General features: G+C 37.6%; 1 protein-coding gene across 1 annotated transcript in view; it reads right to left on the reverse strand.

Moving 5' to 3' along the window:
• Positions 1-6,643: 6,643 nt before the first annotated feature.
• Positions 6,644-22,777, reverse strand: part of LOC119520845 (zinc finger protein 596-like) — a 146,736-nt gene continuing 130,602 nt past the window's right edge. Inside the window, exon 6 of the mRNA XM_037818734.1 lies at positions 6,644-6,724. Coding sequence (XP_037674662.1) covers positions 6,662-6,724 — 63 coding nt within the window. The 3' untranslated portion in view covers positions 6,644-6,661. The remainder of the gene's footprint in view (positions 6,725-22,777) is intronic.

Here is a 22,777-nt window from a genome sequence, read left to right on the forward strand (position 1 = left end):
TTTTTCTATTTTCTTCTACCCCCCTCATTCTCTAGCAGTATCTCTAAGCATACATCTTAGCATGTCTTTCTCAGCACTCATGATTAATTCCTAATCTTTCATTTTTAGTGAAGGCTTTAATGAAGTGTGTTGATGGTAAGGGCATACTTCTTTGTAATTGAGGTTCTTCTCTGGACTCAAAACCATCATAACAACCCTTTCTAGACCTTGGAAAATCCATTTGAAACTCAGCTCATTACTTCTTACATACAGCATTGTCAACTTCTTTTTCTCTGTGCTCCAAGGCTGAAAGTGGCCAAGAGTCTCTTATTACTCTGTGACCATTGTCAATTTCTGTACTTTATTTCATTTGTTTCTTTGCATTCATCATTCTCTGATGACTGTGATATTTACATACTGATATTTATAGCATGTTATTCACCATTGTCAAACAATGGAAGCAACCCAAGTATCCCATCATACAATGCATTATTATAGAGCTGTTAAAATGAATGATGTCCTTATATATATGCAATAACATGGATGAAACTTGAAGATGTCATGTTGAGTTAAATAAGCCAGCAATAAAAGGACAAATATTGTATAACCTTACTGATTTGGAACAATTAAAATAAGCATACACATAGAGTTGGAATCCAGAGTATAGGTAGGCTACCATGGGATATGACATGGGACATGGAATGGGAATTTAAGGCTTAAAATGCCCAAGGATGCTATTTTGAGTGATGTGTTTTTGTAACAGAAGGTGATGATGTTAGCACATTATTAAGGCAATTAACAGCACTGTTATATATATATATATATATATATATGTATATATAATGTGAATATGATTAAAAAGAGAAATAGCTGTATGATAACAATAAAAGATTTGAAAACTCTGTAGAACTACCGTGAAGTATAATTAATAGTACAATTATACAAATGTATTATCATTAATTGTAGCAAATATTCCACACCAATGCAAGTTCTTAATAATATGTAGTATAGGGAAATCCTGTATTTCATGCATGATTTTTCTCTAAAACCACAACTCTAATACAGAAAAAACAATATAATTTGTAGTTTATTATGTTTGTTCTCATTAGAGGGTGGGAGTGACACTCTCTCATGATTTTCTGTATCCTATTCAGAAGAATAAAGCTCACTGGAATCTTGTAAGAGAGCTTCATCCCTTACCATAAATTATTCTAGTTATCAAGCGATGTTCAGAAAGATGATTGTATCTGTCAGGTTCCAAAGGGAAACAAAACCAAAAGGAGATATCTGTAAATATGTGATTTTATAAAAGTGTCTAACAGAACTGTGGAGATGCATGAGTCCAAATTCTATAAGGCAGGCTGGAAGCTGGCACCTCCAATAAAGGTTTATGATGAATTCCCTGGGAGAGGCTGCCTGGCTGAAGTAAAATGAAATCCTCTCTTCTGACTGCTGAAGTCATCACCTCCTTTTAAATACTTCAACTGATAGGATTAAATGCCTCTCATTGCAGAAGTCTCTCCCCTTTTTGATTTTAGATGTAATCTGAAAGTTGCAATCAGCTTACTGATGACTTAAGTCCATGGAATATCCTCACAGTAACAATCAAATCAGTGCTTGATTGACCAAACAATGGACAACATACTTATTTGTATTTGAAACCCTCTTGTTTTATTGTCATTGTACTAGCTTCCTATGTTATGAAGAAACTTTCTACAATATTATCAATATACAATAAGAGCATAATCACTATTTAATGATTTTATGTGGCAGATTCTGTAGTATGGATTTTGGATGCATAGATTTAAAAATCTCATGATTTTTTTGATGATAATGGCATCTAAGGAAATTAATTTGATAGATAAATTTTTCACTGTAGGAAACAATGTACTTAAAGTGTGTATAATATTGGTTGATTTACATTGCATTCTTCACATACAGGAATTCAGATAGTTTTGACACAAGGAATAATCCATGCAATTTCTTCTTATATTTAAATTTTAGATCTCTATATGCCTCAGCTATTTTCTTCTGTTTCCTTTGACTTCACTGTTCCTCAGACTGTAGATGAGAGATTTAATAAAGGATTGAAGATGGTATAGAGTGCTGACACAACCTTACCATGGTTGGCTGACCTGTAGTATTTGGGTCTTAGGTAGACTAAAATGGTAACTCCATTAAAAAGTCTCATGTGAAAGAGTCAATTCTACTTATATTCCACCAGTGGTTGTTTTTATTTGTTGCTCTTTGAAAAACTCCCTTACCTAGTCAGAATTCAACCACTCTTCCTTGTATATCCTAATTTTATTTAAAATGGCCAGTTTTTTAAAACTACACATTTCAGTGAACTTGTTTTCTACCACAGCAGTGACAAAGACCAAGCACATTTAAAGAAGTTTTAAATACATACAAAGACTTTAGAATAATTATGCTAGGACTTTTTAGTGTTGAATGCTAAACAAATACCTGGGAATGAAAAGAAAGCAAAGTTGATTAAGATAAGATTTAAATTTATGTTTGTCATTGTGATGTTTAGGTTTATGTGTCAGCTTGGCCAGGTGATGATGCTCAGTTCTCCCTTTATGATTTTAGGGGTCAGAAAGAAAAATTTCCATTACTACTTCAGCCAACCTGAGGAAATCATTGGAAACCTTCACTGGAGTTGCAGCATGCAGCCTGCCTATGCCAGTTTGAATAAATAATGTCCCCCAAAACTCCATGTTCTTTGATGCAGTCTTGTGTGGGCAGATATATTAGAGTTGGTTAGGTTGGAATCCTTTGGTTGGAAGTTTCCATGGAGATGTGACTGAATCAACTTTGGGCAAGACCTTTGGATAATTTCCATGGGTGTGTTACCCAACCCATTCAGGGTGGGTCTGAATTAAATCACTGGAGCCATATTAGGAGCTCACAGAGGGACCTCAGAGCAACTGAGAGTGACAGTTTAGAAGAGATGCAGCTGACAGATATTTTGAAGATTGCCATTGGAAACTGACACTGACATTTTGGAGAATGCCATTTTGAAACACAACCTGGGAACAAGCAGATGCCAGCCACCTGCTTCCCAGCTAACAGAGGTTTTTGGATGACATCAGTCACCCTTCAGTGAAGGTACACTATTGTTGATGCTTAACCTTGGACACTTTATGGCCTTAAGACTGTAACTTTGTAACAAAATAAACCCCCTTTATAAAAGCCAATCCATTTCTGGTATTTTGCATAACAGCAGCATTAACAAACTGGAACACTGCTTCATGGAATTCTGACTTCCCCATCAATGAAGTCATAAGAACTAATTCCTATAATAAATCTCATGTTTACATAGTATACATATATACCCCTGGGTGGTTCTGTTATTTTGGACATCCTTGACTAATATATATACTTACAGTAAACAACTGATAATGTAGTTTATTTTTTAATCATATTTTTTCATTGTATAATATAGCATATAAGCATAGAACTGATAACTTCCCAAGTGCAATTTAACAAGCAGAGAGCAAATTTCAAAGAATATTATGGGTTACACTTCTGCAGTTTCAATTATTTCCTTACTGTGAAATATAGCATGCATAAAAAAGTAATATCTTTCAAAGTATGATTTAACAAGTATTTACATAGGAAATTTCTAAATATTTTATGAGCTACAGTACTAGACTATCAATTATTTCCTTAATGTGACATATAACATATATACAAAATGTGATAGCTTTCCAATTACAATTTAAAAAGTAGCTATAAAACAAATTTCAGATGATGCTATGGGTTACATTTCCACCATTTCAATTCTTTCCTTCTAGCCATTCTAATACCCTATCAACTAAGAAAAAGAAAAATATAGAGAGATTCAATATTCATAATCTCCTGCCAAACTCCATCTTGCCTGTTGCTACTCCTTCCTCTATTTAATCACTTCCCCAATACTCTGGAATATCTTGGCAATGACCACCCTAACCTGTTCTTGTTGAAAAGGGGTTTCAATTTTATGAGAAAAGGGAAAACATCTAGTTGATATTCTTGAAGAGGCTATTGCCACTGGGTTTTGTGACATAACTGGCATAGGAGTTCTATGCAGGATTCAAGTTTCTGAAGAATAAACTTAGTGGGTGAAACTTTTATAAAAGTCTTGGATAGGGATTCATGTATTCTTTAAGGTTTTCAGGACTACTGTTGACTTGGGGTCACCACACTTTGGTCATTTGGCATATGTAGGTGAAGCTTGCATAGGAGTAACCTCCAGGACAGCCTCTTGAATCTATTTGAATTCCCTTAGCCACTGAAACCTTCTTTGGGACTCTCCTTTTCTCCTTTTGGTCAAAAAGGCATATTCAATCCCTTGATGCCAGGGTCAGGCTGATTGCCAGAATCTATCCCCCATGTTGCCAGGAAGACTAATTCATCTGGAGGGTGCTGTACCATGTCATAGGGGGAGTTGTGAATTTATTTGCAGAGTTAGGACCTTAAGACTATAATATTATGCAGGCATCAAGTTGATCATTGTAGAAATTTATGTATAGAAAACATATTTATGGCATCTTGTTTAATAATAAAACCAGGTTAAGAGGACTGGGGAGAAAATGACCTCACACACATTATTTACTCAAATTTGTGCACAGAAAAGTAAAGAATATGATCAGGGCATCATTAAGACTTTCAGAAACCAAGACACTTGCTTTTGTGAGCCTCTTCCTGCAATAATAAACATTAAACATTCTGTTTTATGACTGAGTTCGTATAAAGGGAAATATGATAATTTTATGATTAAAACATTCTCTTTGACCAAAAATTTATTTTTTCTTTTGATTATAAAGGACTCTAAAAGATTTTCTGGATCACATAATGTCTTGTGAGCCCTGGGCATGCTGCCTTCTGAGACTAGTGCATATGTCAGGCAAGATATGAAAGCCTTATGAAATTGCAAGTGTGGGCAAAGTGTCAGAAAGTGTTTCTATCTACCTAAGAAGAGCAAATCTTCCCAGGTATACATTTCCCTGAGGTGGTTTGAGTGGAGAGCAGAGGACTGGAAGAACAGCATATAACTTCTTCTCCTATGACTGTATGTCAACTCTTTCCCTCCACCTTAGAGGGTCCTTAAATCAAGCTGGGACATGTGAGTCAAACTAGTCTTCTGCCCCAGGAAATTCAGACCGGAACATTCCTGAATCAACCACCCTCCACTCCTGCAGACCTGACACATGCTGACAGACAGCAATCAGGTACAATTTTCATGGACATGTGTGTGCATCAGACATTGATGATGATGCAAATATATTTTAGAAAATTATGGAAGGGTAATTAGCAGGGAAATATTGGAGGAGTGTCAAAGAATGGAAAATATTACAGAGACATCTGGAAATGGAAAGGAATAAAAGATAGGTCCAATCTCCTACAGCAGGATGAGGACCCAAATATCAAACCCCACCATCCACAGTCATAAATGTACACAGCCACTAGCAAAACATGTGCCTCTAGCACTATCAAAAAAATAGTCATTTTCTTCAATGAAATCTCATCTTCTCATACAATCAGAAACTATCTGCTGTAATCCCCTGATATTTTACTTCATTTATGTATTAGACCATCAGATACAGAACTATCACTAGCAGAAATTTTAAAAGAGTTGATTTAAATATCCAAATTAATCAAAATAAAATTGGAATGGAAAATACATCAGAGATTATTCACCTCTTATTCCTGGTCTGACCTGAAGCTCCAGCAGGCATGTGGATCCCTGGCAGGCTGTTATATGGAGACATTTCAAAGAGTAACCAGAAATCTACAGTAAGAAGTCTGTCCAGGCAAAAGTGGGACTTAGACACCTGTAGCATCTATATAGGAATTTTAGTCATTGTTCACTTGAGGAAAGAAGTATTAGCAGTCTCATGACTGGGGAAGAGAAACTTTACTGCAACATCTTAGCACACTCCTAGTGCCAGTAGATTGTGTTCCTGAAGGATATTGTTTTATCCAATGCTTATGGAATCTGAGGCAGGAAGAGAGGAAAGGACAGTGGGTGTGGTGGAGAAGGCTGGGTCACTTAAATTCCAGCACTGGAAAAGAGGAAGTCATGGGAACTAAAAGAAAAAAGTGGAATACTCTCATTCCCCTTTGAACAAAAAAATTCCAGTGGGATAAGACAAAATCAATTACAGACATTGTGGGATGTGGGTGATGCAGATGGGAAAGGGAGGGCAAGTTGTGGAGAGTGTGTGGATTGAGCCACCTACAGATTAGCTAAGAAGCATTCATCATAATAATCAAGCAGAAAATAAATGGAAAAGGCACTTACTTCTGGAAATAGATGCCCTTGATGGGCTTAAAATATTCAGTATTTGGTAAAAATGTATGAAGGGGAAAAAACAAACAGTAGTCAGTTCTCCACACTTAAATGCACTGGGTTCCATTTTTCAAAATGCAGCTGAGGTAATCTAAATTACACGTAGAAAGGGGAATCTTTAGGAGGAGGAAAATAAAAATCAATGGTAGCATCTCAGATGTATTGCCACACATTGCAGCCAAAGCCTTAATGTGTGCAAGGTGTGGGGAAGGCAGAGCTGAAATGGAACCTGCAGCCTCCAGCATATATATGCATGCATATCTGTGTATATGATATTGTTTTGAACTGGAGAGGCAGCTCAAATAGCTCTAATGACCTCTTCTTGTTAAGCCTCTACCCCTTCTCTCAGACAATTGTGGCATCTGGAAAATTTTCTGTCCTGGGGCTCTGCATCTGAGGTCCTCTGACCTGGTGAAAAACAAAAGTTGAAAAATATATTTGAAGTCCATCCTCCTCACCCTGAGATGCTATGATTTCATTGAAGTTCATGTATAGCAAGGCATCTGGGATCACCTCCTACCCAAGCAAGTTTAGTCCTAACACTTTTTAATAAACTAGGCCCATTCAATGACCTGTTGTTTATTGCATCAGAATAACACTGTATCATGAAGCGCTCATGCCAGTCAGGGTTTAGCTCAGGACATCCGGATATCATGTCCTCCAAATTCAACATAGAGCAGGGCAACTTAACACAGCTACATTTCAGGGTAGCCACACAATCTGCCCTCTATGGCAGATGTAGGTTTGCATAGCATTCATTTGACCAGAAACACCCACAAGTCAATGTGTCCCTGCCTGAGGAAGCAACTCTCATCCCAAATTCCAAAACTGCAAATCAATAACATAAGATCAATGCAGAAATGAAGATACATTTTGAATACCTAAAATTTGCCTACATGGTCTACAACTCATCTCTTATAAACCATGCTAAAACCATGGATCTGCATTTTGTGCTGGCCCTTTTCTACCCTACAAATCATATCTTCTAATATGTGTGCATTTATTGGAGCATGGGGTTATGTGGGAAACCTTTCTCTTTTCTAACATCAAACAAGACAACAATTGCTGGAAAGCACTTGATATGCTTCCCACCACAAAAACTTCTATGCCAGGGGCAACACCTAAAGGTTTCTATGACCCTTGAGGAAAAAATAAAGGGCTTTTGGCAATTATTTGGCACAGAATTGAAAGATGTGTCCATCATGCACACACACACACATGCAAACACAAATGAGTCAATGGTCAAGGCAGGATGTTCTACATTTTGTGGGTACCACATAAATTTATGGCCTCCCACACTTAAGCTTACCTCCTCTGAGGGGCCATTATTGATCCCTGAGTCTATGGACAGCAGAGCATATGTAACACCAGAAACAATTAGACAGCATAAACAGACATCAGGGTCTTTATTCTCTCCTTCTTGATAGGAGTGATGATCACATCACTCATGTTCCAGCATGGTTTCATTCTGGTCATAGGCACTGGTGAGGTCATTTCAGTATTAGAGGATATAGAGACAAAGTTTGTGGGAATTAATAATATGCTGAAACTTATGAGGATGGTTGTGATCAAGTGTTCTAAGGTGGGGGAAAGAGCTCTCCAAAGGAACTTGAATCAGGTCCTGCTGGACTTCCCAGTGATATTTTCAGAAACAGTGTCTCCTTATCCAGAAGACTATCCATATAACTGATATTTTCCCTTCTTAATTCCTGGTTTGGTGGGTGAAATTTTAATAGTCTACTTTCCCAAGAAGAAATAGTTGCTGGGTTCTAGACACGCTAATTGTTGTATATGTCGATGAGGGTGAGATGAGGGGTTTGTATTCAATGCATTCACATCAGACAGTGAAAAATTTGCATGAATGTGGAGAAATGCATTTGTTCTCACAGGTGATGTGCCTCAGAAATTGAGGTGAAGACCTAAGTCTTGAGGTCTTTTAGTCTGGTATGAGCTAGAGATTTCAGTGTGAGAGCTGAGAATTTTAAATCTATCCTTGCATGTTTATTGAAGTCCTAGTTCTGGGGTGAAAGTTCTTTGAATCTGGTTGAAGGAAACAAGAGTTAACCCTGGAAGCAGAGATAAAAATCCTTCAACTCAATTTAAAATGGCATATTGAAATTATGGTTCACATCAAGAAATGTATTAACTTAAAAAGAGCCCAGAATCAAAAGATCGTACACAAATTCAATCAGGAAAATGTGGAACTAATAGATGCATCTCAAAATTAATAAAAAATAAGTATATTTAACCTCCTCAATGAAATAAAGAGTATTATGGGTAAAAAGAGCCAAACATTATGAAATATAAAAGGCATAAAAAGTCAAGTACAGATAGATATGACAAAAAATAGAAAACTGGAAAACCATGAATAGAATAACTGAAATAAATTATAAAATTTGAATATGCAGAACAAACTCATAGACCTTGACTGACTATAGTTGTCAGGTGACTGGCAACTGGGACACAGTACTGTAGAATTTAGAGTGTATAAAAAAGTGAGAAAGAGATGAAAAGTAGAAAAAGAAACTATGAGTTACCAAAGTTTTCTTCAGTGATTGAAACCAGTAAAAGAAGTTTCAAAGGAAAGAATAGAGTGAATAACAGAAAAATACAAATTTGAAGAAATAATATGGGAGAAACTTCCAAAATATAACCTAGATTTTTTCATCTTAAAAATGTCATTTAGGAGGGAAAAGATGATGGCATAGAGAGGTGTGGAATTTAGTTAGTCTCCCAAAGCAACTAATATACATTAGGAACAACTACTAAATAATCTGAAACAACTTCTGGGGGACAACCATGACTGTCCACACATCATACACCAACCAGGAATGGGTGGAATGGCTGAGACTGCAGCACAGCATAAAACTGTAATTAAAAACTGTGTAACTATGCCAGGAGTCCCCACACCCATTGCAGGCTGAGCTGCAAGACCTTGCTGTGGGAGAAGGAAGCATTCCAGGATTAAGTGAATATAGCTTAGCTCTAATTGGGGTTTTAATTAACAAATGTGGACTGCTAAATACAAGCTACAAACATAGACAAACCCTTAACAAGCAGCAAAGTACTCTGAGGCCACTCTCAGTGGAGAGGAGGTAGGGCTGAAGGAAAAAAATAAAACTAAAATACAGAGTCTTTTACAGATGACTGATCTTAGCCAGAAAATTCCTGTGTCTTGGGAAAGGGGATCCAGAAGACCAGGTGCTATCTCTGGCTGATGGGCAAAACTGGGGTGGTGGTCATGGACTGGCTCTGAAAAGGGACTTTCTTTCCATTTTTGTCTCTCTCAACCTGAGTGACTCAGTGAAGAAGGCCACATTCATTTTCAGTTCACAGCACTCTGACCCAGACAGGGGTGGAGTTAACAAAGTCAGAGAGACAAAGGAGTAATCCAAGTACAGCACATAACACCCTAAGTGGTGTATCCTCCCTAACAGGAAGGAGGAGGGGCCCAGCACTAGTGTCTGCCTTCCCTTTAGAACTCAGAACCCAAGGCCTGGGGGAAAACTGTCAAAACAAACAAGAAAAAGACTTAGGCTGAGAATTAATGGGGCCACACCTCTTTACACCTATTGGGAATGACAGGCTGAGAGGTGCCACCAACTGGGCAGGTTAGGAAAAGCAAAATGGCTAGAGTCCATTAAAATTCTATCAGTCTTCTAGGATATACCCACAGAAAACCTTGACACCATATATAGCCCCATTCTGAGACCTGAACAAATTCTGGTCTGGGAAAATCTGATTGGGGTAACAAAAGGAACCAGGTGACTTTACAACAAAAAAAATGCACTAGTAAAAACAAAAATATCATCCAGTCAGTGGAATAAACTGACACCTCAACTGAAATACAGTTGAGATATTGTTTCACTTTAAAGAAACTATTAATTAAATATTTTCAAATAGATATGCTAGATCAATTCAAAAACCAAGTCAATGAGTTTAGGGAAGATATAGCAAGAGAGATGAAGAATGTAAAGAAAACACTGGGCAAAAATAAGTTAGAAATTGGAAGTTTGAAAAAACACCTGCAGAAACTGTGGAAATGATAGGCACAACACAAGAGATCAGAAACACAATGGACACATATAACAGCAGATCTCAAAAGGCAGAAGAAGACATTCAGGAACTCGAGAACAAGGCACACAAAATCCTACAGTCAAAAGAACAGATAGGGAAAAGAATGGAAAAATATGAGAAAAGTCTCAGGCAGTTGAATGACAACATAACACACATGAATGTATGTGTCATGGGTGTCCCAGAGGAGAAGAGAAAGGAAAAGGGGAAGAAGCAATAATAGAGGAAATGATCAATGAAAATTTCCCATCTCTCATGAAAGACATAAAATTACAGATCCAAAAAGTGCAGAGTACCCCAAACAGAATAGATTTGAATAGACTTACAAGACTCTTAATAATCAGATTATCAAATGTCAAAGACAGAGAATTCTGATAAAAGCAAGATAAAAGCAATCCACACATACAAGGGAAACTTGAAAAGATTATGTGTGGATATCTCAGCAGAAATCCAGGAGGCCTGATGGAAATGGTGTAATATATTTAAGATAATGAAAGAGAAAAAATGTTAACCAAGAATACTTTATCTGGCTATATGGTCCTTGAAATATGAGGAAGATTTTAAAATATTGTCTAACAAACAGACAATTAGAGAGTTTTTGAACAAGATACATGCTCTACAGTAACTACTAAAGTTAGCACTACAGACAGGAAAAGACAGGAATGAGAGCTTTGGAACAACATTAATGGTGATGACAGCACAATGTAAGTACACTGAACAAAATTTGCTTTGAAAATGTTTGAAAGAGGAAGGTTAGGAGCTTGTGGGACATGAGAAGAAAGAGGTTAAATAAAGACTGGTACTGTATAACTTAAGTGAAACCTAGAGTGCTCAAAAATTGTGATAAAATTTGCAAAATGTTTTTACATGAGGGAGAACAAATGAATGTCAACCTTGCAAAGTGTTAAAAATAGAGAGTAATTGGGGAAATACAATCAATGCAAACTAGAGACTATAATTAGCAGAAACCTTGTATTATGCTTCCTTTAATGTAACAAAGCCAATATAGCAAATTTAAACACTGATAAGCTGGGGATATTACGGATGGATATGGAACTCTTGGCATTGGTGAGCTGACACTTATACTCTATTTTAATTCTATCTTTCCTTTTTGTTGCTTTTCAGCTCTCATCATTTTTTCTTTCTTTTTCTTGTTCCTTTGTCTCTCTACCTTCTTCAACTCTTCATCTTTCTTTGTGGAGAAAATTAAAATGACCTTATGTAAATAGTGGTGACTGTGGTGAAGGCATAAATAAGTGATTGTACAGGGAACCATCAATTGTTTACTTGGGACACAATGTATGGTGTGTGAACAAAACTGTCTAAAAAGTGGGTTGATGAAGAATCCTTGAGGGCATAATATTGAGTGGAATAAGTCAGACTGTAAAGGGCAAATATTGTATTGTCTCACTGATATGAATTATAATATGTAAACTCATACACATAAAACATAGATTACCAGGATATAGAGCAAGGCTAATGAATTGGGAGTGCTTGCTTATTATGAGCAGAATTTTTAACTAGGTTGAACTGAAGTGTTCAAAAATGGACAGAGGTGACAGTGGCATGTTATTGGGAGAATAACTAACAGAGCTGAATAGTGTGTGAATGTGGTGGAAAGGGGAAATTTAGAGTCACATATGTCAACAGAAGGAAAGTTGGAGATTACAATATGGTAATGTATAAAACAGTGAACCTTGTGGTGGGCAATTTTCATTATTACAAATATTAGAAATTTCTTTCATGAACTAGAACAAATGTATGAAACTACAACTAGAAGTTAGTAATAGAGGGGTATATAGGGGAAATATACCTATTGCAAACTATGTACTACAGTTAGTAGTATTTTAATATTCTTTCATCAACAGTAATAAATGTACTATACCAATACTATGAGTCAATACAAGAGGAGGGTGTTTAGGGGTATGGGAGGATTTGAGTTTTCTTTTTTATTTTTATTTCTTTTATGGAATAACAAAAATATTCTAAAAATTAAAAATAAATTAATTGTGATGGATGTGCAGCTGTATGATGGTACTGGAGGCAATTGATTATACACTATGGTATGTGAACAATCTGAATTTAAAAAAATTAATAAAAGCTCAAATCTAAGAAATGAATCTTCAAATTTTTAAAGGAAAGAGTAGCTCTTTACATAACTCTGAGTTTTATAAGGTCTTTCTGAGCATGGCATGGAATCCATGAATCATAGAGGTAAATATGGGCAAGTTTTGATTTGAGAAAAACTAAAGATTCCCTTTGCCAGAAACCACTTGATAAAATAAGAGATACATTACATCTTGGTAAAAAACAAAAGGTCAAACATGAAAGGTAAATTTTGATAGACATAATATGTTATATGAGCTCTTAAAAATCAATAAGTACACATTGAAAACTCCAATAAAAAATGAAAGGGATATAACTAGGCTACATTAGTTTCCCAGCTGTTAAAACCAATGCCACACAATGATTTGGCTTAACAAGTAATTTATTGGCTCATATTTTCAGAGACTGGAATACTTGCTTTCTCCTGGCATCATTATCTTCTTTCTCTCTGGTAATCTTTGGGTTTTCTGGCCTTTCTGTCACATGACAATGCACATAGTAATGTTTTCTCCCTCCTCATCTGAGTTCTGTTGACTTCCAGTTCCTGGCTCCTTCCCATGATTTCTGTTCTGTGTTCAATTTATTTGCATCTAAGGCCTTCAGCCATTTTGGATTATTTCCTACATTCATAAATATGGTGCACACCTTAACAAATAACATCTTCCAAAGTCCTATTTATAATTGGGTTCATACATGCTACCATTATAATGCATGGTCTTAAGTAGTCAGGCCATCCTGATCATGCAAGAGACAGAGAAACAAGTCTATTTGCTTCAGTGAGAAGGTAACTTTGTTGAGGTTGCATCAAGAAGGAACCGGAGGAAAAAGAACAAAAACTTTCCAAGACAAGTTCACAGTGAGAAGAATGGCTTGGGTTTTTGTAACCCCAAGAAGACAAGGAAATGGCTGGGATCCAGAAGAAAACAGGAGGGGAAAAATTAGAGGAGAAAAGCCATTTGCTCAGCATCTCCTGTTATTTTCAAGTCTTCCCCTCATTTAGGCTGGTTTTTCAAGGAGAAGAAGGAGGTGATATCAGACTATGTGGTGATATCCCTTGGATCCTACTGTAGGCAATGCTGGGAAAGTTCCTGGGAATGGAAAGTAAGTCTTTTTTTGTTAAGATTTTAGCAAAAGCAAATTATTTTAACAGGGGCTTTTTATGCTTAGATTAACTGCTGTCTGCTTTTGTGAATTGATCTTAATAAATATTTTTGGCTACCAAAGATTATGCCAAGCATATTTTTTCTACTTATCCAGCTATCATACCCACAGGACCAGGGGTTTGGATCTGGACATGCCTTTTGGGGGGTGGGTCATGATTAAATCCCCAAAGCTTGTCTGTATAGAAATATATCCAGCCTGAAAAAAATGCAATCCATAACTATTTTCAAATTTTGAAAACAATGAAAATTACCTCTGATTGATAAAGGTTGTGGAAATGTCACTGTCTCTCATTACTAATGTTGATATAAAATAGTGAAGCAATTTTGGAAGATAATTTGGAAATATTTGTCAGAAGTCAAAATAAGCATACACTCTAAATAGCAATTCCATTTCTACTGGCTTCTACAAAGAACATGACCCAAGAAATGAGCACATATGTAAAATACGTAAAATTTTGCAGAATATGCAGCTATTTTGTGAGTTAAATGCACTTTTTTTCTAAATCAAGCATAATAATCAAATGAGCATGTATAGGTTTTCATTTGAATGTAAATCTACAAAGTGCTTTGGATGTTACATTACATGCCAAAGCGGAAATTTTGAAGATGTGCTGATGAAGACCTGCTCCAAACTTTCTCCTAAATGGGATGTAAATAATTCCTACTGAAATAGAATTCTTTTTTCCCCCACAAATATAAGCTGGCACTGTCATTATGTTCATTGATCATACATTCATCATATATTTTCATGGTGCCTAGAACATGCATACACACACATACACAGTGTCAAGCTCATCTGTGGTGGAAGCTGGCACATAACAGCACTGATGTCACAAAGTCCCACAGGACAGGAAGCTGACATGCTGCAGGCCATGGCGTAAACTAAGTTCCTGTTCTCTCCTTACTTCAACATTTCCTGTCACATGTGACATGTCTCCATTCCTTGTCCCTCAAATGCAACTTGGCATAACACAAAGTATTCTTAATGCTCTTGTTATACAGGATTTATATTAAGTTCTTGAAGAAGATATTTTACAAACAATACAGAATAATCCAATGGTGAGTCAAAATAAAGCATCATCTTTTAGAAAATCAGAATGGGGTTAGGTACACCAAAATTCCTCTAGTTCTATATAATGTGAATTAAGATGCTAAAAAAGGGGCTATAGAGAAGAACAGATAACAGGAAGAGAACAAGAATAGATCTGAAGTGTGGAAGTAGGCATACAATTGATGCCCCTTTTTTATTACTCATTAAAAATGATGGGATATTGCACTCATTCTGCTCCTTTTGCCTTAATTCATTCTGCAATAACAGTAGCTAAGCAACCAGAATGTTTAAAACAAAGCCCAAACCTGATGACTCTTGGAAATATTCCTAAGCAAATTGAGCAGCCTTAATGCATTATTATCTAAAGCAAAATCTAGGAATAAATGTGATTCATAATAGCTACATGTTGACTTTTCCCTGTTTTTCCATTTTATTTTACAGAGGTTGACCAGTGTATTAACAGTTGAGACTTCTCTTCCCATTTGATAGTGAGTAGAACCCTGGAGAGTTATTAATGTATTGCAAACCCAGGTCTTAATTCTAAAAGAATTCTTACAGAAAATATTCACTGAGATTTTTTTAATAACTTATGGAATTTCCCTATCTTCTTAGCACAGCCATCCTTATTCATGGATCCAAAAAATGAAATCAACCTGGATGTCTTAACAAAAAGATTAGATACTGAACCCTGCCCTCTTATATTCTGATTTATTGGGTTTCAGAGAAGCCTTGGTATCTGTATTTTCAACCCGTGCCTCTAGTTATTTATAATGGTATTTTTCCACAGATTAGCTTCAGAGAATTCTTCCAATGGGCAGGTGGAGCATTTGTATGCCCACTTGGCTGGTTTGATTATGGATTATTCCCTCCATCCTGCAAATGTTGATGAGTGCAAAAAAGCACTGCCTTCCCTCCCCAAAAACTTGAACCAATACAATTGGAAGAACTTTTGCACTGGGTTTGCTTTAAAAAAATGGAACACCAACTTTCACAGTCAAGTAGTAGAGTGCATTGTTGAGTATTGATAAATGTATATAGGTCACCAGGAAGATATCTGTAGTCAACAGAGTTAGGTTAACTTGTTGCAGAAAAGTGGAAGCATAGGATGTCTCCAATAGAGGAAGCTAGAGTGGGCATGCTGTAAGGTTTGGCCTTATTCTGGGTGACTTATGCTGGGAGGCCTTAAGAAAGTAAAGCTTTTTTCTATATGGCTGATGTCAAGAATTTGTGGTAATTTGATAAATGGGTTTCTTGACTTTTAACTAGGAGACGGGAGAAATGAAGGGGGGTTATTATGGTCACTTGTCCATAATAAGGGCTACCCACATTATCCAAGAGGGGAATGTTTTGAAACTTGTTAGAAATATAACATCTCAAGACCCTCCTCAGAACTTCTGAATCAAAAACTCTCCAGGTTGGGACAGCAATGTCTGGACAGGCCCTCCAGACAATGCTGATATATGCAGAGATTAAGAATAACAACTTACATCAATAGCCTACAAAAAGGACACAGCTTTATACCACAACATCATCTTTAGAATTGTCTTGCCCACTATTTATCTCATGATGTCTTCATTTTATACGAGAAGTAGAGACTATGACTTGTGTACAGAAGAGTCTACAGAGATGATAAAAGGCCTTGTTGAGAAAAGCTTAAAAATTTTGAAGACTACCACCAGTACTAATGATACTCAGTCTCCTTGGGTCTCCAATCATTTTTTTTTTTCATTTTTGGGGGGGCAGGGAGCAAGATCCTATTTCATTTAAGATACTTGATATAATAGGAGTTTTAGAAGGGAAATTGGGAGAAGTTACTCATCTCTCTATGTCATATAAATTCAAGCCTGGAAAAATAAATCTGTCCAACCTCTCTTTTTTTTTCATTCTTAGAAATCAAAGTTAATTGCTTTCAATTTGGCAAGAATAAATTTTCAAGGGACTTTGAAGTCCAGGTAAATTTAATACCATCATGACATTGTGTAATGGGCATGAAAAACACAGTAATAAAATATACTTCAATTACTTTTAACTTGCTTGACTATTTTTAATTGCAAAGTGGAAATTTCTTTTTTTCCAAAAAGCACATAGAAAGTCCTAACTATTGACTATTGAACTATTAACCAGATACCCTCTAATTACAAAATACCTCTTTTTAAAATGAAAGATGATAAGTGGAACTGGGTGAGGGATGTATGGAACACTGTACAATCTTTACAAGTTTTTGATAAATATAATATAATTCCAAAATAAAGACTTTATTACAAAAGCAGTAAAGAAATAATGAGGATTCTGGGAAGATGGCAGCATAGAAAGAAGTGGAAGACTTAGTCTCCCCCAGAACAATTCATAAATGAACAAAAAAAAGTAAATAACCTGGAATGGTAGTGGGGAGACAAATGTGACAGTACACTCAACATCCACTGACATAAATTGAGAGGAATGCCTGAGATCACAGCATAAAATCTGTAAGTAAAATTGTGGACCCATGCTGAGAGCCGAAACCCTAGAGCCAGGAGCCCCTCCCTCACGGAAGCCACACCATGCACTTTCTCAGCCTAGCTCCAAGTGAGGTTTTAATAATAACTGCTCAATACAGTCAGTGAATCCTCAACAAGCAGACAGAGGCTTTTGGTGACAACTGACCTTGGGAGAATTGGGGGAAATATTCTGTCTCTCATTCTTTCTCTGTGGAGAAAACCTTAGCTGCTCTCAGCCCACAAGGTGTTGCAGTAAAGACAGCCTCACACATTCTGCATTCTGAAATGAGCTGAGAGCCCCGTGGCACAGCTAAGTGGCCCAGGGCTTCCCTAGAGGGGTGGTGCACACTGATGATATAGCACGGCATTCCCCTCGGCTGAGGGAGGATCACAGCTTGGAGGGGGGATCTCCTCAGAGAACCCAGGGGTGCCATGCCAAGTCCGGTGGTTTTATGGGACACCGAGAGAGAGCTGCCCTTCCTCCCTGGCCACCCATATGTGTGCTCCACATTCAGGGTGGGTGACTCCAGCAGCACGCCCAGGCTGAGCTCTCCAACTGAACACACAAGAATCATTTCCCCTCACTATGAGAGAACTGACTGGAGGGATATAGGTGGCTCACAGACACCATCTGCTGGTTACTTAGAGAAAGTGTACATCACCAAACTGTGTCTCTGAACAATTAGATCGATATCCCTTTTTTTTGTTTTTGATAAAACTTGAAAGAACCCTATCAAGCAAAACAAATGCCAAGAGGCCAAAAACAACAGAAAATCTTAATGCATATGATAAAACCAGATGATATGGAGAATCCAGCTCCAAACACACAAATCGAGATTTCAGAAGAAATGTTATACCTCACAAATTTAATTAAAGAACTACAATCAAAGAATGAAAACATAGCAAAGGATTTAAAGGACATCAAGAGGACCATGGCCCAGGATATAAGCATCATAAAAAAGACCCTAGAAGAGGCGGGGCAAGATGGCAGACTGGTGAGCTGTATGTTTTAGTTACTCCTCCAGGAAAGTAGGTAAAAAGCCAGGAATTGCGTGGACTGGACACCACAGAGCAATCTGTCTTTGGGCATACTTCATACAACACTCATGAAAATGTCGAACTGCTCAGATCAGCGAAATCTGTAAGTTTTTGCGGCCAGGGGACCCGCACCCCTCCCTGCCAGGCTCAGTCCCGTGGGAGGAGGGGCTGTCAGCTCCGGGAAGCAGAAGGGAGAACTGCAGTGGCTGCTCTTATCGGAAACTCATTCTACTGATCCAGACTCCAACCATAGATAGACAGAGACCAGACACCAGAGAATCTGTGAGCAGCCAGCCCAGCAGAGAGGAGACAGGCATAGAAAAAAAAAAAAAACAACACGAAAAACTCCAAAATAAAAGCAGAGGATTTTTAGAGTTCTGGTGAACACAGAAAGGGGAAGGGCGGAGCTCAGGCCCTAAGGCGCACATGCAAATCCCGAAGAAAAGCCGATCTCTCTGCCCTGTGGACCTTTCCTTAATGGCCCTGGTTGCTTTGTCTCTTAGCATTTCAATAACCCATTAGATCTCTGAGGAGGACCCTTTTTTTTTTTTTAATCCTTTTTTCTTTTTCTAAAACAGTTACTCTAAGAAGCCCAATACAGAAATTTTCAAAGACTTTCAATTTGGGCACGTCAAGTCAAGAGCAGAACTAAGAGAGCTCTGAGACAAAAGGCAATAATTCAGTGGCTGAGAAAATTCACTAAACACCACAACATCCCAAGAAAAGAGGGGTGTCCGCTCACAGCCACCATCCTGGTGGACAGGAAACACTCCTGCCCATCGCCAGCCCCATAGCCGAGAGCTGCTCCAGACAACCCAGTGTGACGGAAGGGCTTCAAATAACAGGCACACACCACAAAACTGGGCGTGGACATTAGCCTTCCCTGCAACCTCAGTTGATTGTCCCAGAGTTGGGAAGGTGGAGCAGTGTGAATTAACAAAGCCCCATTCAGCCATAATTTGAGCAGACTGGGAGCCTCCCTACACAGCCCAGCAGCCCAGAACTGCCCTGAGGGGACGGCACTCACCTGTGACATAGCACAGTCATCCCTCAACAGAGGACCCGGGGTGCACAGCCTGGAAGAGGGGCCCACTTGCAAGTCTCAGGAGCCATACGCCAATACCAAGGACTTGTGGGTCAGTGGCAGAGACAAACTGTGGCAGGACTGAACTGAAGGATTAGACTATTGCAGCAGCTTTAAAACTCTAGGATCACCAGGGAGATTTGATTGTTAGGGCCACACCCCCTCCCCGACTGCCCAGAAACATGCCCCACATACAGGGCAGGCAACACCAACTACACACGCAAGCTTGGTACACCAATTGGGCCCCACAAGACTCACTCCCCCACTCACCAAAAAGGCTAAGCAGGGGAGAACTGGCTTGTGGAGAACAGGTGGCTCGTGGACGCCACCTGCTGGTTAGTTAGAGAAAGTGTACTCCACGAAGCTGTAGATCTGATAAATTAGAGATAAGGACTTCAATAGGTCTACAAACCCTAAAAGAACCCTATCAAGTTCAGCAAATGCCACGAGGCCAAAAACAACAGAAAATTATAAAGCATATGAAAAAAACAGACGATATGGATAACCCAAGCCCAAGCACCCAAATCAAAAGACCAGAAGAGACACAGCACCTAGAGCAGCTACTCAAAGAACTAAAGATGAACAATGAGACCATAGTATGGGATATGAAGGAAATCAAGAAGACTCTAGAAGAGCATAAAGAAGACATTGCAAGACTAAATAAAAAAATGGATGATCCTATGGAAATTAAAGAAACTGTTGACCAAATTAAAAAGATTCTGGACACTCATAGTACAAGACTAGAGGAAGTTGAACAACGAATCAGTGACCTGGAAGATGACAGAATGGAAAATGAAAGCATAAAAGAAAGAATGGGGAAAAAAATTGAAAAAATCGAAATGGACCTCAAGGATATGATAGATAATATGAAACGTCCAAATATAAGACTCATTGGTGTCCCAGAAGGGTAAGAAAAGGGTAAAGGTCTAGGAAGAGTATTCAAAGAAATTGTTGGGGAAAACTTCCCAAATCTTCTAAACATCATAAATACACAAATCATAAATGCTCAGCGAACTCCAAATAGAATAAATCCAAATAAACACACTCCAAGACATATACTAATCACACTGTCAAACACAGAAGAGAAGGAGCAAGTTCTGAAAGCAGCAAGAGAAAAGCAATTCACCACATACAAAGGAAGCAGCATAAGACTAAGCAGTGACTACTCAGCAGCCACCATGGAGGCGAGAAGGCAGTGGCACGATATATTTAAAATTCTGAGTGAGAAAAATTTCCAACCAAGAATACTTTATCCAGCAAAGCTGTCCTTCAAATTTGAGGGAGAGCTTAAATTTTTCACAGACAAACAAATGCTGAGAGAATTTGCTAAAAATGACCTGCCCTACTGGAGATACTAAAGGGAGCCCTACAGACAGAGAAACAAAGACAGGACAGAGAGACTTGGAGAAAGGTTCAGTACTAAAGAGATTCGGTATGGGTACAATAAAGGATATCAATAGAGAGAGGGGAAAAATATGGCAAACATAACCCAAAGGATAAGATGGCTGATTCAAGAAATGCCTTCACGGTTATAACATTGAATGTAAATGGATTAAACTCCCCAATTAAAAGATATAGATTCGCAGAATGGATCAAAAAAATGAACCATCAATATGTTGCATACAAGAGACTCATCTTAGACATAGAGACACAAAGAAACTGAAAGTGAAAGGATGGAAAAAAATATTTCATGCAAGCTACAGCCAAAAGAAAGCAGGTGTAGCAATATTAATCTCAGATAAAATAGACTTCAAATGCAGGGATGTTTTGAGAGACAAAGAAGGCCACTACATACTAATAAAAGGGGCAATTCAGCAAGAAGAAATAACAATCGTAAATGTCTATGCACCCAATCAAGGTGCCACAAAATACATGAGAGAAACACTGGCAAAACTAAAGGAAGCAATAGATTTTTCCACAATAATTGTGGGAGACTTCAACACATCACTCTCTCCTATAGATAAATCAACCAGACAGAAGACCAATAAGGAAATTGAAAACCTAAACAATCTGATAAATGAATTAGACTTAACAGACATCTACAGGACATTACATCCCAAATCACCAGGATACACATACTTTTCTAGTGCTCACGGAACTTTCTCCAGAATAGATCATATGCTGGGACATAAAACAAGCCTCAATAAATTTAAAAAGATTGAAATTATTCAAAGCACATTCTCTGACCACAATGGAATACAATTAGAAGTCAATAACCATCAGAGACTTAGAAAATTCACAAATACCTGGAGGTTAAACAACACAGTCCTAAACAATCAGTGGGTTAAAGAAGAAATAGCAAGAGAAATTGCTAAATATATAGAGATGAACGAAAATGAGAACACAACATACCAAAACCTATGGGATGCAGCAAAAGCAGTGCTAAGGGGGAAATTTATAGCACTAAACGCATATATTAAAAAGGAAGAAAGAGCCAAAATCAAAGAACTAATGGATCAACTGAAGAAGCTAGAAAATGAACAGCAAACCAATCCTAAACCAAGTAGAAGAAAAGAAATAACAAGGATTAAAGCAGAAATAAATGACATAGAGAACAAAAAAACAATAGAGAGGATAAATATCACCAAAAGTTGGTTCTTTGAGAAGATCAACAAGATTGACAAGCCCCTAGCTAGACTGACAAAATCAAAAAGAGAGAAGACCCATATAAACAAAATAATGAATGAAAAAGGTGACATAACAGCAGATCCTGAAGAAATTAAAAAAATTATAAGAGGATATTATGAACAACTGTATGGCAATAAACTGGACAATGTAGAAGAAATGGACAATTTCCTGGAAACATATGAACAACCTAGACTGACCAGAGAAGAAATAGAAGAACTCAACGAACCCATCACAAGCAAAGAGATCCAGTCAGTCATCAAAAATCTTCCCAGAAATAAACGCCCAGGGCCAGATGGCTTCACAGGGGAATTCTACCAAACTTTCCAGAAAGAACTGACACCAATCTTACTCAAACTCTTTCAAAACATTGAAGAAAATGGAACACTACCTAACTCATTTTATGAAGCTAACATCAATCTAATACCAAAACCAGGCAAAGATGCTACAAAAAAGGAAAACTAACGGCCAATCTCCCTAATGAATATAGATGCAAAAATCCTCAACAAAATACTTGCAAATCGAATCCAAAGACACATTAAAAAAATCATACACCATGACCAAGTGGAGTTCATTCCAGGCATGCAAGGATGGTTCAACATAAGAAAAACAATCAATGTATTACAACACATTAAAAACTCGAAAGGGAAAAATCAATTGATCATCTCAATAGATGCTGAAAAAGCATTTGACAAAATCCAACATCTGTTTTTGATAAAAACACTTCAAAAGGTAGGAATTGAAGGAAACTTCCTCAACATGATAAAGAGCATATATGAAAAACCCACAGCCAGCATAGTACTCAATGGTGAGAGACTGAAAGCCTTCCCTCTAAGATCAGGA

The sequence above is a fragment of the Choloepus didactylus genome, chromosome 26 (assembly GCF_015220235.1).
Source record: "Choloepus didactylus isolate mChoDid1 chromosome 26, mChoDid1.pri, whole genome shotgun sequence".
NCBI classification, from domain to species: Eukaryota; Metazoa; Chordata; class Mammalia; order Pilosa; family Megalonychidae; genus Choloepus; species Choloepus didactylus.